At 35.9% G+C, this 16,810-nt stretch overlaps 1 protein-coding gene across 7 annotated transcripts in view; it reads left to right on the forward strand.

The window, feature by feature from the left end:
• RANBP17 (RAN binding protein 17) overlaps positions 1-16,810 on the forward strand; it is a 315,477-nt gene that overhangs the window by 14,746 nt on the left and 283,921 nt on the right. For all 7 annotated transcript variants that reach the window (XR_009353860.1, XM_059174293.1, XM_059174291.1 and 4 more), the window contains 4 exons: positions 5,901-6,067; positions 10,284-10,349; positions 14,768-14,872; positions 16,298-16,463. Coding sequence is in view for 6 of the 7 variants with exons in the window: in XM_059174293.1 (XP_059030276.1) it covers positions 5,901-6,067; positions 10,284-10,349; positions 14,768-14,872; positions 16,298-16,463 (504 nt within the window). In the remaining variant the exon portion in view is untranslated. The remainder of the gene's footprint in view (positions 1-5,900; positions 6,068-10,283; positions 10,350-14,767; positions 14,873-16,297; positions 16,464-16,810) is intronic.

Here is a 16,810-nt window from a genome sequence, read left to right on the forward strand (position 1 = left end):
CCATTTTTAATCAGGTTGTTTTCTTATTGTTGAGTTTTGAGAGTTTCTGTATATTTTAGATAACAGTCCTTTATCAGATAAGTCTTTGGCAAAGATTTTGCTCCCTATTCTGTGGCTTGTCTTCTCATTCTCTTGATGTTGTTCCTCCCAGAGCAAAAGTTTTTAATTTTAAGTGAGTCTAGCTTATCACTCTATTTTTCATGGAGTGTGCCTTTGTTGTTGTGTGCAGAAAGTCATTGCAAACCCAAGATGGTCTAAGTTTTTTTCCTGTGTTGTCTTCTAGGAGTTCTTACAGTTTTGTGCTTCACATTTAGGACTGTGATCCATTTCGAGTTGATTTTTGTGAAAAGTGTAAGGTCCTTGTCTAGATTCGTTCATTTGCATATGGGTGTCCACTGTTCTGGCACCATTTGTTGAAAAGACTGTCTTCACTCCATTCTTTTTTGCCTTTGTCCCTTTGTTAAAGACTAGTTGACTAGATTCATTGTGTGTCTTTTTCTGGGCCTTCTCTTCTGTTCCATTGAGCTATTCTTTTACCAGTACTGCACTGTCTTGAGTGCCGGAACTTTACAATAAATATTGAAGCTAGGGAGTGTCAGACCTCCAGCTTTATTGTTCTTCAGTATTGTGGCAGGTATTCTCGATCAGTTGCCTCTCTATGAATCTCTTTAGAATCAGCTTGTAAATATTTACAAAATAACTTACTATGATTTTGTTTTGGATTGCATTGAATCTCCAGGTCAGTTTGGAAAGAACTGACAGCTTGACAGCATTGAGTCTTTTTACCCATGAACATGGAAACTCTCTCCATTTATTTTTTCTTTTTTGGTTTCATCTGCCAGCTTTAGGTTTTTTGTAACACTCTTTTTCACATTGAGAAAGTTTCCCTCTGTTTCTGCTGAGAATTTTTATTATAACTGGCCACTGGATTTTGTTAAGTGCTTTTTCTGCATCTAATAAAATGATCATGTGTTTTTCCTTCTTTCCTCTTTTGATAACATTAATTGATTTTCAGATGCTGAACTGGACTTGCATAACCTGGGACAAATCCCACTTGGTAGTGGTGTATAATTCTTCGTTGTGGTATATAATTCTTTTTATGCATTTTTGGAATCAATTTGCTAATAATTTGTTGAGGATTTTTCTTTATGTTGATGAGAGATATTGGTCTGTAGTTTCTTTTCTTATAACATCTTTGTCTGGTTTTGTTATTAAGGTAGTGCTGGCCTCATAGAATGAATTAGAAGGAATTCTCTTGCTTCTGTCTTCCGGAAGAGATTGAAGATAACTGATATAATTTCTTCCTTAAATGTTTGGTAGGGCCCACCAGTGAACCCCTCAAGGCCTGGTGCAGAATAAATACTAATTCAGTTTATTTGAAAGATACAGACCTATTGTCAGATGGCCCATTTGACTTATTTGTTTTAAAATAAATACTTAAAGAGGAATACTCATTAAAGGAAATTTGGAAAAACGAGAAAAGTAGAAACTTAGAACACAATTTCAAGCAACAAATGATGTGTTCTTATGAGTTTCATTGGTTTAACTTACTACTCTTATTTCTGCAAGTAGATTAGAATGTTTGTCATGACATGTCTGACTGTGTCAGTGGAATAATTCACATGTCAGCTAAAGTGGAAGATATGAGTAATTGCTTCAACAGTCGCCTTGCCTTCACATCACCTTAAAATCCTCAGTTTTTCGTGGGAAGGCCTGAGACTACATAGCCCCATTATTTTCCAACATTAACTCTACTGCCAGTTAGTATTCACTGCACTGTTTTCTGTCTTTATTAGTATAATTAACAATGGCTTACTTGCTCATCAGTTAAATAGTATTTCCTCAGCTTAGTATTCAAGTCCCTTTATGAGCTTGTAATTGATGGGCCATTCTTGTAACTGTGTATGCTCATTGGTACTAGTCTAGTAGTTGTGCTGGAAGGTCTTCCCCTTATGCCCTGTTATTTCTGCCTTGGTGCCTTATTTAATGTTGTTTCTCTGGTCTTCTATTCAAATGAAAGTATAGCTTAAGTTTAATTACCTATATGGATTGGTCCTCCTTCCTTCCCTTCAAAGAGCTTTATGGAGGTGTAATTCATATATCATAAAGTTGACTTGTTTTAAGTGTACAATTAATGATTTTTAGTAAATTTACAGTGTTGTGTGAACATCATCACAATTCAATGTTGGCACATTTCTGTCACCCCCAGAACATCCCTTATGCTTACTATGTTAGTTCTGCTACCATAACCCCAACCACTGGATGCTTTCTGCCCTTATAGATTCACCTTTAGTGAATATTTCATATAAATACAATCATACCCATATGTAGCTTTTTGTGTCTGACTTTTTTCACTCAGCAAAATGTTTTTGAGATTTATCCGTGTTATAGCATATGTCAGTATTTTGTTCCTTTTTATTGTAGAGTAATATTCCTTAGTATAGATAGATGACATTTTGTTACCATTCACTACTTGATGGACATTTGGGTTATTTCTGCTTTTTAGCCACAATGAATAATGTTATTGTGAATACTGACCTAATAAGTCTTTGTGTGGACATAGGTTTTCATTTCTTTTCAGTAGATACCTGAGAGTGGAATTGCTGGGTCATAAATAAATTTATGCTTTTTAAAAAAGCATAAAGAAACCACTACACTGTGTTCCAAGGTGCCTGTACCACTGTGCATTCTCACCAGCAATGCATGGAGGTTCCAGGTTCTCCACATCTTCTCCTCATAAGTCTTATCTTGATCTTCTTACGATCATTTCTTTTGTCCCATCTATTCTCCCTCTCCAAATATTTCATAAGCAAACTCCAGGCATAGTTTATACCTCATATTTTTGTGTTCTTGGAATTTGGAGTTCTTTCCATCAAAGAATTCTTGAAGTATTGAGGTTATTTACCTTCTCTTTACTTTTTTCTCAAATAACATATTAATTAGCCTTAGGGAACAAAGTAGAGATTGAATCTTTCCCCTTTTCTTTTATATTCTTGTTGCGTGTTTTCTGATAGATTTTGTGGCTTTTTTTTTTTTTTTAACCTAAAACCAGTCAGTCAGGGGCACCTGGGTGGCTCAGTGGGTTAAAGCTTCTGCCTTCAGCTCAGGTCATGGTCTCAGGGTCCTGGGATTGAGCCCTGCATTTGGCTCTCTGCTCAGCGAGGAGCCTGCTTCCTCCTCTCCCTCTGTCTCTCTCTGCTTACTTGTGATCTCTCTCTGTCAAAATAAGTAAGTAAAATAAAAAAAAAAATCAATTAGTCAAAAACTATTGAATATTAAATTCCCATAATGTATAATACCAAAAACATCAGTCTAATGACGGTAAATTACCAAAGACATCTGCAAGTTTTGAGTTACTCATTACTAATAAGACTTATGGTTTGGCCAGTATTTGGAAGCAATAAACAAAAACTTGAAACAACCTGACTTAGTCCAAATTTGGCCAATGTGACAAGTTATTTCACCTCTTTCACTTTCATATCTTTCACCTAAGAAACAGGTTAATAGTAATAATAGTATAATAGCAATATCTTCACATTGCTATGAGAGCCACATAAGGAATTTGCTGGGAAGCACTTCTAACTTGCATCATAAATGCTAAATGTTATTGTTACATAGGGTTCCACACCCGAAGAGCCTCTAGTGCATAGCTTTCCAACTTTCTGTTAACTTCTCTGTGGGACTTTTTCAGCTGTTTTATTTCATTTTCCTGTGTGTCTTCTTGAGCATTTCATTTTCTTCTTGATAAGGCTTTTCTCTGTTATCTTGACTGGTGATGATGAGATGCATATTGTTTTACTTGATCATTATCATGGACATTTACTAAACTGGAAAAATATTAGAAGTCCTGTAAAAAAGCATAACATGAGAGTATTTTATGTAAGGTATTCAGCTAAAATAACAAAAGTGTCGTGTATTAATTTTTTTTCTGCCTTAGATGACAAACTTGTTAGCCAGTGTCTTGGGTAGTCTGGGAAGGTCTGTGTATTGGGACCTAGCTTAAATGTCAAACTTGGTTGATCTCACATTTTGTTGATTATCTTGAGATTACCCTCTTAGTGGTTATCATTACCCCGATGCAGATTCCCATATCCCCTCCAAGTTAAAAATTTTCAAGATAGTAAAAATAATTGAGGTAAATAAACAAGATTTTCTTTTATATTCTAGAAGCAGTTCTTCTTCTTAAGCTTCATTATTGAAATAAAACATTATAAGTTATGAAGCTTAGGATATCCCTATTACTGCATAGGAGAAACCTTTTTTTAAACATCCATCTTAATTCTAGAAAAATGTATGCTTTTTTTTTTTTTTTTTTTTTTAAAGATTTTATTTATTTATTTGACAGAGAGAGATTACAAGTAGGCAGAGAGAGAGAGGAGGAAGCAGGCTCCCTGCTGAGCAGAGAGCCCGATGCGGGACTCGATCCCAGGACCCTGAGATCATGACCTGAGCCGAAGGCAGCGGCTTAACCCACTGAGCCACCCAGGTGCCCGAAAAATGTATGCTTTTTAAAGAAAATTTAATTTTGGACATTTGGATGGCTCTGTTTGTTGAGCATCTGCCTTTGGCTCAGGTAATGATCCCAGGGTCCTGGGATTGAGGCCCACATGGCCAGCAGGGTGTCTCCTTCCCCCTCTGCCCCTTACCCTGCCCACACTCCCTGTCCTCCTCACTCTCTGTCTCTCAAATAAATAAATCTTTTTTTTTTTTTGTAAAAAGATTTATTTATATAACTATATAATCTTGATGTTAATAAAAATTAAGGTTGAAATATGATAGTCTTGAGAATTTTTTTTAAATGTAAGACTCTCACTGCAGCTGTTTCTGTTAAAGCTATTTTTAGTTAAATATTGAGGTATTTACCTTTTCTTCACTCTTTTACCTAATGGCATACTGGCCTTTGGGGTCAAAGTAGAAATGGAATCCTTTCCTTTTTAAAAATTTTTTCTCTTCATTTTTCTGTTAGACTTCTGGCATGTTTGTTACCTGACCTCAATTATTTGATCCACTAGGAAACTCATAGCTAACTTTGCTACCCACTTTTAATGATTCTGGTATATCAGCTTTGTTCCAAGTTTTAATTTACTATTCTATTTGTACTTTCCATAACTTATATACTTATTTTACCATACTATACTACTTGTATTTTTTGTGCCACTTAAACAAGTTATAGCATACAGTCAGTGTTGCTATGGTAAGACATATGCATCCATAAAAGTGACTGTGCTATGCATTGTTATGCAGTAAAATCACAGGGTTCAGGAGAGAAATAGGACATGGAAATAAAACTCAACTTCATCAGTGACACATTAGAAAAAGAAATCTAATAGAAGGTTTAGTAGAGTTTTACACATATTAAATGGTTAAGAAATACTTAAATAGTAGAATAAATAAGCATTTTATCTTGAATATCTGAATTTTGTTTTTGGATGTGGACCTCAGAGGGTTGCAGTTTGTGAATCATAATGAATTAGTGAAGGAAGATTATCTGAAATAGGATGGAAAAGTGTAAAACCAGATAAGGTTGTGTGAGGCGGGCAACGCGTGAGGTGAACTGAGACAGCTAGTAGATGTTTGAGGTGGCTGCATTTTGTATATGGTTTGCTTCAGTTGGCCTGATAGCAGTTTTGTATTCACCTGGCAGTTTTTTCTACATGAAATCATGCAAAAACAAAAGTGACATTCTCATTACACTCAAATTATCCCCTAATATTTAAATTGAATTGGAGCAAATTTCCTTTTCCACAGTAAGCCTTGTAGCAGAAATTACTATTTAAGTAAGTATATATCTTGGAGAAAAGGATTAGCTTTTTGTCAAAGAATGTGTCAGCTGTTTTTCTTCACAAGATTCACATTATGTTACGGAAAAGTTCAAATGATCACAGAATATTTTCTTACAGGAAACTACATTCTTAATTATGTGGCATCACAGCCCAAGCTGGCGCCCTTTGTTATCCAAGCTCTAATTCAAGTCATTGCTAAAATCACTAAACTGGGATGGTTTGAGGTTCAGAAAGACCAGTTTATCTTCAGAGAAATTATTGCTGATGTGAAGAAGTTCCTTCAGGTAAGAAGGCATTATCACATTATTAGAACATCACTAGTTGTTTTTTTTGTTTTTTGTTTTTTTTTTTTTTTGGTTTAGAAAACTTTTCTTAAGTATGGTTTCTTCTGGGACTACCAGTACCATATTAATTACAATTTACTGTTTATCCTCTGGGCCCTTTATTTTTTATTGCCAGTGAATGAGCATCATGGCATTACAGAAGTTTCAGACAAGAAGAATGAACATTAAAATGTTAGAAAATACACAAAAATTAGAAAATTTCAAAAATACGTGTTCTGTCCTTTCTAACATGCATGTCTATGTACTACATACATACAAAACGGATCTAATATTTTTCGATGATGTGATGCAATGCTCATCACATCTCTTTCAAGAGGATCTCACTTGCAAATGAGAAAACTGAGGCTTACGAAAGTTAAGTGAATTACATACGTTTGCAGATTGACCTAGTAAAACATAAAGCAAGCATTTCAGCAAGTTTTCTAACTTAAAGGATTCATATATTTAACTTTTGCATTAGACCGGATTGACTATGCTAGTTTCTTAAGGATATTTTTGACTTAAATGATTCAAGTTTTAGCATATGCACATTTAACCTGCACAAATTCAGGTATTTTAACTGCAAAAAATAAGAAAAAAGAAAAATAAGCAAGAGGACAGTCATATACACTGTGCTAGTGATTCTGCTTGCCATTCCACAGAGTAGTCTGTGTCCTGAGGTATGGTGTGGCAAACTTAAATCTGCTATTTCCAGTCTCTGCATGCCTCTTAGGATGACCATCCTGCCTTGCTCAGTGTGATTCGGTTATTTAAAGATACATATTTTTTCATACAAACACCCCTAATTGCAAGAAAGGCACTTCAGCTGGAGCTCTGCTGCAGAAGCAGTGATCGTTACAGTTCTTGAGGGAAAACTGGCAGTTTGGATTGAGAGATGGCTCAGTATTGGTTTATTGGCAATTAGAGGCAATTTGGATTTTCTGAGATTTTATTTCTTATGCAGTAAATCCCTGTGTAAGATGTAACTCTACCATGTAGTGCAATTCTAGAAACTTCAGAGTATGCAACACTAGACTACGATGCTTTCCTTTTATTCATATTGTTAAAACCCTGGTTAACAAATATTTGATCATCTAAAACTTCACAGGAATCCATGTTTTGTTTTTTTAGCCCTGAGGTGAGCAGCCCTGGAGCAGTGGGGTGGTTTGTTCAGTGACAAATGACTTCCTCACTCCAGAGTTGTACTTGCAGTTTTGGCTAACAAAATAGCAGCCTTCTCTTGTCGTTTGTTTGTTTGTTTGTTTGTTTGTTTCTTTTAAAGATCTTATTTATTTATTTGACAGACAAGAGATCACAAGCAGGCAGAGAGGCAGGCAGAGAGAGAGAGAGGAGGAAGCAGGCTTCCCGCCAAGCAGAGAGCCCTATGCCGGGCTGGATCCTACGATCCCAGAATCATAACCTGAGTGGAAGGCAAGAGGGTTTAACCCACTGAGCCACCCAGGCGCCCTCTCTTGTCGTTTCTTAAGATCAAACAGAGCTTAAGAATCATAGTGTAGGCAAGAACAGACTTAAGAGTTTTTGAAAAATAAAATTAAGGTTGAAAACTGAATGGAAGGAAGTCATTCTTGTTGGTTAACATTTCTCAAGCTCTCTTTCCAGTGGCTGGTAAGTTGAACTTAAGTTGAGCTTTAGTGTGTTCTTGTCAATTTTAGAAAAACAGAAGAAACAAAATGTATGGTCTTCAAAGTTTAACAAAGTATCACAAAAGGAAGCACTTGTTTTCTGGGTATGACTTAACCTAACTTTGAGTCATGAGAAAGGCATTTCACTTACCTGAATGGAAATGAGAAAAGAAACGTGCGCTAAATAGGTTTCCCATAAATGTGAATGAGATTCTTAAAAAGCAGACTCAGGTCCTTGGCGCTCTTATTTTTAAAGTGTTTAATCAAGGTAACGGGATTTGAGAAAATACTTGGGGAATTTTAAGTGATCGAAAGCTGCTAGGTCAGGGCAAGTAAAAAGTCTGAGCAACTAATTTTACTTTGTCCAGATCTTCTACTGTCATAGATTAATTATGTCTAATAAATTTCTAGACAAAAGAGAAAAAAACCCCACTTTAATGTTTAAGTACTCAAATAGAGTACCCCATGGTTCCTTTGGGTATTAATAGCTTCTATGAATTTTGTACTAAAAATTATTTTAAATTTGCTAAATCTTTAATGGCCTGAAGTTTTGTACATCTTCTTTTTTCTGTTATTGCAATCTTACTGCTGCCACACTACAAACATTGATGGGCTTCTTTTCTACAATACATACCCAGGAGAGCCTCCTGTCATCTATGGCAGTGCTAGCCACATTACTGATTCACAGTGAAATAAGGAGCAGAATGTAAATCAGCGTGGTGCTTCCTTCACTGAGGAAGACTTGCTATGAAAAAAATGCCAGCTAAACTAAGCAGTGTACTTAGTAGGGACTTAGCAGGCTTATAATCTTGTACATACTCTTATCTCATCCATCACGAATGAGTCCCAAGCCACTCTGAGACTAGCATTGAGTTTGCAGATGACCAGCAGGCCATCAGGGAGCCTCACTTCGAGGAGCATTGACCTGGTGTGCTTACTCAGAGGGCTGATGCTTCAGTAACTGGAAATGTGTAGCCTAATTCCAACAGTTGAGATTGTTGTGAAGGGCCATAAAGAAATAAAATGCAAAAATTATAGGATGTGTCCTTTGTTTATTTTTTTATCCTAAGATAATAAATAGAAGGAATGACCAACTATAAAATTCAGACCTGAAAAACTTGTGGGGTCTTGGGTGGCTTAGTCAGTTAAGTGTCTGCCTTCAGTTCAGGTCATGATCCCAGGGTCCTGGGGTTGAGCCCTTTCTTCGGGCTCTCTGCTCAGCAGGAAGCCTGCTTCTCCCTCTCCCACTGCCTGCTGCTCCCCCTGCGTGTGTACTCGTGTGCTCCCTCTCTCTCTCTGAAATAAATAAATGAAATCTTAAAAAAAAAAAAAAGACTTAAAAACTTGTAATCTGTATTATTTCTTTTTTATGATTATACTATAATTGATTTTTTTTTAAAGATTTATTTATTTATTTGTGTAAGAGAAAGAGAGAGCATGTGTAGGGAGGGGCAGAAAGAGAGAGGGAGAAAGGTAATCTCAGGCAGACTGTGTGCTGGGCTTCATCTTACAACCTTGAGCTCATGACTTGAGCTGAAATCAGGAGTCGGACATTCAACTGACTCAGCCACCCAAGCATCCCTGGATGTTACTTTTTTAGTTTTTATACTTACAATGTGATTTTGTAGTAGGGTAATTTGTTAGTGAAAGTGCATGTAAAACCTGAATTTTGATTTGAAGGAAGTTTTTTTTTTTTTTTTTTTTAAAGATTTTATTTATTTATTTGACAGAGAGATTACAAGTAGGGCAGAGAAGCAGGCAGAGAGAGAGAGAGGAGGAAGCAGGCTCCCTGCTGAGCAGAGAGCCCGATGCGGAACTCGATCCCAGGACCCTGAGATCATGACCTGAGCCGAAGGCAGTGGCTTAACCCACTGAGCCACCCAGGCGCCCCTGAAGGAAGTTTTTGAGATTAAATTGGGAGCTGATTAAATTAAAAACGTTTTGAAGGCTATGAAACTGTATACCATATTGATAGTTATGTATTAATTACCCCAGTGCATTGGATACTTTAGATGCCTTCATTTTAGATATCGTAATAAATGCATACACATGTGCTATTAAATAATATTAAAAAGGCCTAAGTGATCTTATGTGATATTAGATTGAGAGATTTAGATTAGTTCCTAAGCTATTTATTATTTATTGAGTGCAGCTATCTCAGTAGCCTTCAAGCAAATTTATAGAACTAAAGAGCAATTTTTGTTCAATCTTACAGAGTCTCATGAAAACTATTAAACTCTTGTATTTTAAGGTTTAGTTTAATATAAGTCCTACGTGCTATAAACATTTTTTAGAGTATTTAGCATTTCTAGGGTAGGTGAGCTTTTTTCCTCACTCAGCTCTGTGTGTACCTAAATTTACCCTTCAAAAAATGAACTCAAAATTATTTTTGTAAACATCATAAATTTTTTTTACATATTTTAGTAGATATATTATTTGGAAAATGTGATGTTTCAGTATTTGATTATTTGTTTACACATTAAGAACCAATAATATGTCTCTACTTAGGGTACACTTGGTTGTTTTCTCCATAGGGTACTGTGGAGCACTGCATAATAGGAGTAATAATCCTCTCCGAGTTGACTCAGGAAATGAACCTGGTAAGCCTTCCATCTAATAGTGACGTGAAGTTTGCTAAGTAATGCTGATTCTTTCATATAAAATGTTTGTGTAGCATAAAACTCTGAATTCAATCAAGTTTTTTGTGTATTTTATTGGTGGGATAATTGGGTATAAGAACACTTATTGAAAGTAACAGAAATAGTGTAAGGTACTGCAAGGAAGAGGGAATTAGACATGGTCCTTGCTCCGTGACCATTGGTGAATTGTCCTTTTATCCTCTCTATATAGTAATACACTAACCATAAGAAAGAAATGATATGAAAAGAAACAAACCTTTATTTGCTTACAAATAAAAGACAAGCAGTTTGGTGAATGGATTCTCAACAATGGGTACACAGTCCGACTCCTCAAAGAATAGGCCAGTTGGCACTTGGCCACTTGCTGGCATGAATTTCCACCCTGTACACGGAGTTTCCAGAAGCCGTGCTTCCCCCCAACAGTGCCTTTATGAGCTCAGCAGCTGAGCACATTGTCACCTGTTTCTGCTCACTTTTGTACTTAGCATGGTTCTAAACAGAACAAAAGCAGAAGTTAGGTTCTCTGTGGGATAATGTTAAAATAAAGGGGAGTAGAGGTAGTGTTTATATTTTAAAACTCTTGTCATGCAGTAGTCTGCGTTTGTGTGTTTGTGTGTGTGTGTGAATATGAAGAGCTTGCATACCCAGGACTACTTACCAGCTCCCTTTAGAATGTCAGTATAGTTCTGTACATAAAAAAATCAGCCAAAACGACTGTTTCCAACTTGTGTGCAGTCAGGAATTAGAGAATATTTCTAGTTTTATCGGGTGCTTATCTTAAATTTAAAGTGATCCCTTTCGTTATCACAGACCTCACTCTCTGACTCCTCTACACCATGCGCATAACAGTTTCTCCCCTGTGGCTATGTACCCGTATCCATTTGTCCCACAAAGGAACCAGTATAGAATTGTGCATTTCAGTTATTGGACATGTTCTATTAGTCTCCATCAGTCTGGAAAAATTCCTCAATCTTTCTCTCAATTTTCATGACCTTAACATTTGTGAAAATTACAGGCCAGTTTTGTGAAATGTCCCTCAATTTGGGATTATCTGATGTTTCTTTATTATTAGATTCGGATTATGCATACTGGTTAGGAGTATCACAGAAATGATACCGTGATCTTCTCATTTTCTCCAGTCAGGAAGCGCATGATTTGATTTGTTATATTACTAATGATGTTTACTTTGGTTACTTGATGAAAATGGTCTCCTCCTCTAATTACAGATTTATTTTTTTCTCCCTTGTAAATAATAACTACTTAAGACAAAATACCCATTCCTCATCAGACATCCAATTTATTCACTTATTTATATCAATATGCATTCCTGGCTTCCAATTGTATTTAGTAGGTTATAATTTGTTACTAACATACTTTCATGCTCTCATTTTGCCAGATTTGGCCAGTAGGAACCCTTTTAAGCTGGCTTCCATGTCCATTTGACATTTACTCACCAGTCTTTGAATATTTTCTTCCTTTTTGGACAAGATGTTCTAGGCTTATCTTGTATATAACCAAGTGCTTTTGAAAAAAGCTTCAAGGTCTAAAGTCTGATTTTGATTTTGTATGGTAAAAAAAATATGGCTTTTGTGGACACATTTTACTTGGTCTAATTTTATGGCGTTTACAGTTTGAAGAAGCACTTGGTAAGTACTTCTGACCAGGCAGCAGGGAGATATATCTACAGTGCATGGTGAAAATCAGACACTATCATTATTAAATGTGAACCAGGCAAATTCATGTAATGTCAATAACAAGATGTATTTTTTAAGAAAAAATATCTAAATTTGAGGTTTCCTAAAAGAGGATTATATGCAATCTTGTTTTTTTCAAAGCCAAGCCTATTGTTTCTACTGTTCCTGGAGGATATTCAGTATATACTCAGCAAGAAGTACAATATCCTTTATCTATATTGTAGAGACATGGGTATACATTAGACCATAGACGCACAGTCCCTCTTCTCAAAAAAAACTGGATATCGGTGAATAAAACAAGTAAAATAAAATAAGCAGGGTAGGCCTTGAAGATAACTGAAATAAGACCTGGATTTGTACTTTAGCTCTGTTGCTTACTGCTTTGGACAAACTGCTAAATGTCTTTAAACATACAGATTTACACTCTGTTAAGTGAGAATGACACCTTCCAGGATCTTAGTAATATTTAGATAAACTACTAGCTCAGGGCCTGGTATGTACAAGTGCTCCATAAGAGTTTCTTCTGTTTGTGTTATTATATGGTAGTAATGAGAGGTTGGCCTAAGATAGTGTGCCTGTAAACTTTAATTTTCATATGTTAGAAGAGGATAATATATTTTTCACAGGCTATTTTAAGAAGTGAAATAATATGTGAAGAGTACTTCATAAATTACAGTTGCAATACTATATGCTATTATTAATTTGTATTAAGGAAAAGTTTTTATATATTGAGGGAAATATTATAAGAGAAACACACTGAAGTTTGGTTTAAAAGAAAGGAAGAATGCTGGAAACGCTAATTTGAATCTTACCTATTGGTTATGTTATGCCCGAGTTTTCATGTCCGAGAGACCACCGACGAGCCAAGCACCGAAGCAATCACATGAGGGTTTATTTGACAAGCTTAAGCTTGGGCCCAAGTATACCCGATGCAACGGAGTAGGGACTTAGACCCTGAGCCAGATTACAGTCAGAGTTTTTAAAGGCAGAGTAGGGGTGAACTTGGCAGTGGGTGAGGACCAAAGGGGTTATGGATGATGTAAGTCTCTAAGGAATTTTGGAAGCGAGGTTTCCAGGACCTTGAGGGGCTAGCTGTTGTCTGGGGAAAAATTATTCATTACCAATAACAAAAATCTTCTTGTGAGACCCTTTAGATGTATATCAGTGGGTCATATGCTTGGGAATGATCGCTGACACTATCTTGGAGGTTTAGAGATAAAGTTTCACATTTCTCCTATCAAGTGTCCTTGTTAGTGAGATTTAGGTTTAGAAGAAATTTAACTTTATTTACATTTCCTTCTGCCTCAGCCTCCTTCAGTTTTATGTTGGGGAGGGCGACATTAGGGCTTAAGAAACTGAGTTATTTGCCTCTGGAAATTGTGCTGTTGTTAAGATAGCTTCTTGGTTGTAAATCTCTAGGACATTGGAAAACCAAGGGAGACTCCTGTCTTGCAGGATTGTGATCTCTGCAAGTTAACTATTTGCTTTTCCCCCAGGGCAGCCAGGGGTGGCCGAGGAATGTCACACATACTACCAAGGGGGGGGGAGCGGGTGGAGAGGGGGTGCAAGGTGCCAGCCTCTGCTTTGCCAAGATAGCTGTACTTATGTCAGGGCTAGACTGGAGGTGGGTACAGCCTTGTTTTTCTTGGCTTCCACAGTTACAGATTCCAGTAACTACTTTCTGTAATCACTTCTGTTATGTTTCATGTTTCTATAAGTAAATGTGGCTTTAAATATAGTCTAAATTGTTTGATGGAGCTTAGGAAGTATCAGATAATCAATTCTGAGCTCACTGATTTTTTTTAACTATGTTTAAGCATTAGCAAAGAAAATGGTTTATTTTCTTTTTCCAAATAGCAAAAGGAGTGCTGTAGCAACTCTAGCCCATGGTGTTAATAGTCATTTGGGTATCAGACTTCAGCTTTGTTTGCTGTTTGCTGTTAATAAATGGAAGTATTAATGGCATTAATAGTATAGTTTTGACCATATCATATTTTAGATTAGAGGCTTAAGAACTACTCTTCATAAATTTATTCTTAATAGTTATCTATCAGTAACTAATAAGTATTCAGAGGGAATGTACTGTTGCTTATATACTAAGATTTCTGGTTGTTTATTTTTTCCGCCTTGGTTTCTTTTTAAAACACCAAGGATATATGAACCAATGACATTTTTGGTGTATATAGAAATACTACTTTTATATGAACAGTTTTTCTGTAATTGATTATTAACTGATTCACAGAAGGTTAAATTTTGAAGATTATTTTAGGGATTCTTGTTTTACAGGAGCAATCTGAGCTGAGGAACAGAGAAATTGTTGCTTACCTAATATGAAATGGTACATGGTACAGGAGTTGATAGTCTTAGGATCCATCTGTTATTTTATAATCTGTGTTCATATTACCTCTGAAAGTGTGATCAGTTCTGGCTTCTAATTTTGGGATTGGTATGGTTAGAAAGAGCAATGAATTGAAACAGTCCAGAAACTTGGGTTTTGCCGATGGTGGGTCTGCCATTAACTCTGTGAGTGACATTATGCAGGGCACTTAGCCCATAGATTTTTAAAAGCTCTCTTAACTCTGTACTTGATGCTTCTTTAATCATTATTTCCATTCCTTTTGTTAGTAAATTTTTGCTTTGCTATTTGCTAAGTCTGGTTAAATAGATTTATCTTGATCTTTTTAGGTTGATTATTCTAGACCTTCAGCAAAACACAGGAAAATAGCTACCTCATTTCGTGATACTTCTCTCAAAGACATTTTAATGCTAGCATGCTCTCTTCTAAAAGAGGTAAGTTTTTAAATAATTCAATACCCTACTTAGAGTATTTAGGAAATTTTAAGTTTCAGAAGAACTTCAATTGAATACCCCTTCCCCAACCCTCATTCTGCCTTTTCAAGATTTACTGTGAGCAATCTTAATTTAGGTACAGTAGTTTTCCACAAGTCTGTAAGAGTTTCCAAAAAATTCACTTTTATTTACCAGAAATATAATAAAACAAAATCTAAAGGGAATTCAGTAACTTATGTTTAGGTAGTTTCACTGTCTTCCTACTACTGCTATGGATTATTTATTACAGAAGCTAATTGAGACTTAGTTTCTTTATTTTTGTTTTCTGTATTTTAATGGGATGCAGATGAACAATGAAATGGCAGTAAGTTTTCCTAATTCATCAATTGTCAGTATTCATAGGTAAGCCAAGACAGTTGACTTTAATAATTTGTTTGGGAAATTATATTTTCCCATTTGCTACTTGGTGCCCTGTGGGATATTAGGGATAGTACAATTAATAATTATATTGTGTTTGCTTGTAATATAGGGATTCCGTCATGTGGTTTAAGCTTTTAAATTGGCCTAATATAGCATTTCCTAAAGTATGTTCCAGGAAGTACCTGTTTCTAATTATTTCAGTTCTCTAGATAGTTAGTAACAGGATGCTGCAGTAGGCCAATCTGAAAGACCCTCTATTATTTTTTAAATTTTCCATTTGTATGAAAATTTTTAGCATATGCAAAAGAAGGTTGAAGAGTATAATGAGCTCCCTTGGACCCATTAACCAGTTAAGCAGTAACAACTCCAGACCAGTCTCTTCTCTTCTCTGTACTTTTCAAACAACTCTTTGTCTTCGTGTTATTCTTGAAGCAGAATCCCAAATTTAGTTATCACTTCTTCCACAGGTATTTCGCAATGTGTCTTTAGGAGATAATCTATTCTGATTGTGTCAGAATAGACCTTTTGTTGGGGGGAGGTAGGGTGTGGTAAGGATTGTTCTCCAGAACAATCTTAGACTCATGCAGCTCTGACCTTTGTTAACTGAATATGATCATTTATACTAAAGTTCCCCACTTGAAGAATATTATATTTCTGGCTTGTTCTAAGCAGCCTTTGGTCTAAAATAGATCCCCCAAATCTATACATTCTTGCTGAGTACAGTATTTGTCCTAAAGTTCTTTTTATAACTTTAGAAGGTAGCCTACAGTTTGCAGTTAGGTGTCAAAGGTCTTATTCTCATTTTAGAAAATAAAATTTTGAAAATAGTCTATTGTAGATTTTTGTTGATAGTGATTTTACAACTTTTTCTGACATACACAACAACATAACTTTGCAGACTTTTCTTCCTAATTCTAATTTGGCATTGAAAAGTGATTTAGTGAAGCGACAATTTGTTTATTGATGTATTTCATGAAGTTTTACTTGACTTTCACCTTTTTTCAGGTGTTGGCCAAACCCTTAAATCTTCAGGATGAAGGTCAACAAACTCTAGTAATGCAGGTCTTGAAACTGGTCCTCAACTGCCTTAGCTTTGACTTCATTGGCAGTTCAGCAGATGAATCTGCAGATGATCTTTGCACAGTGCAGATTCCAACAACCTGGAGAACAAGTAAGAAGAAAGCTTAGTGTGAGGGATGGTCAGAGTCAAAGGCGCAGAATTAAACAATATAGTTGCCAAATGTGCAGTTCTCTCTAGTTTTTGTTAGGCAATAAAAAAATTCAAAAAGATTTGTAACAAAGGGTAGCTGCTGATACCCTGTATTGAAATCTGCTTTCCTTACTTCATATCATGGGAGCTTCCATATTTTAATGTTGGAAAATAGGAAAGCTAGCTCTAGAGTTAGGGGAAAAACAGATTTGGGAGTGAAAATGAAGAGTTCTGTTTTGAAAGTTTTAGATGAATAGAGTGAGAGAGGATATAACACAGAGAAACTGTATTTTTCAAAGTTAGAAGGA

This window comes from Mustela lutreola, chromosome 5, assembly GCF_030435805.1.
Source record: "Mustela lutreola isolate mMusLut2 chromosome 5, mMusLut2.pri, whole genome shotgun sequence".
Taxonomy (NCBI): Eukaryota; Metazoa; Chordata; class Mammalia; order Carnivora; family Mustelidae; genus Mustela; species Mustela lutreola.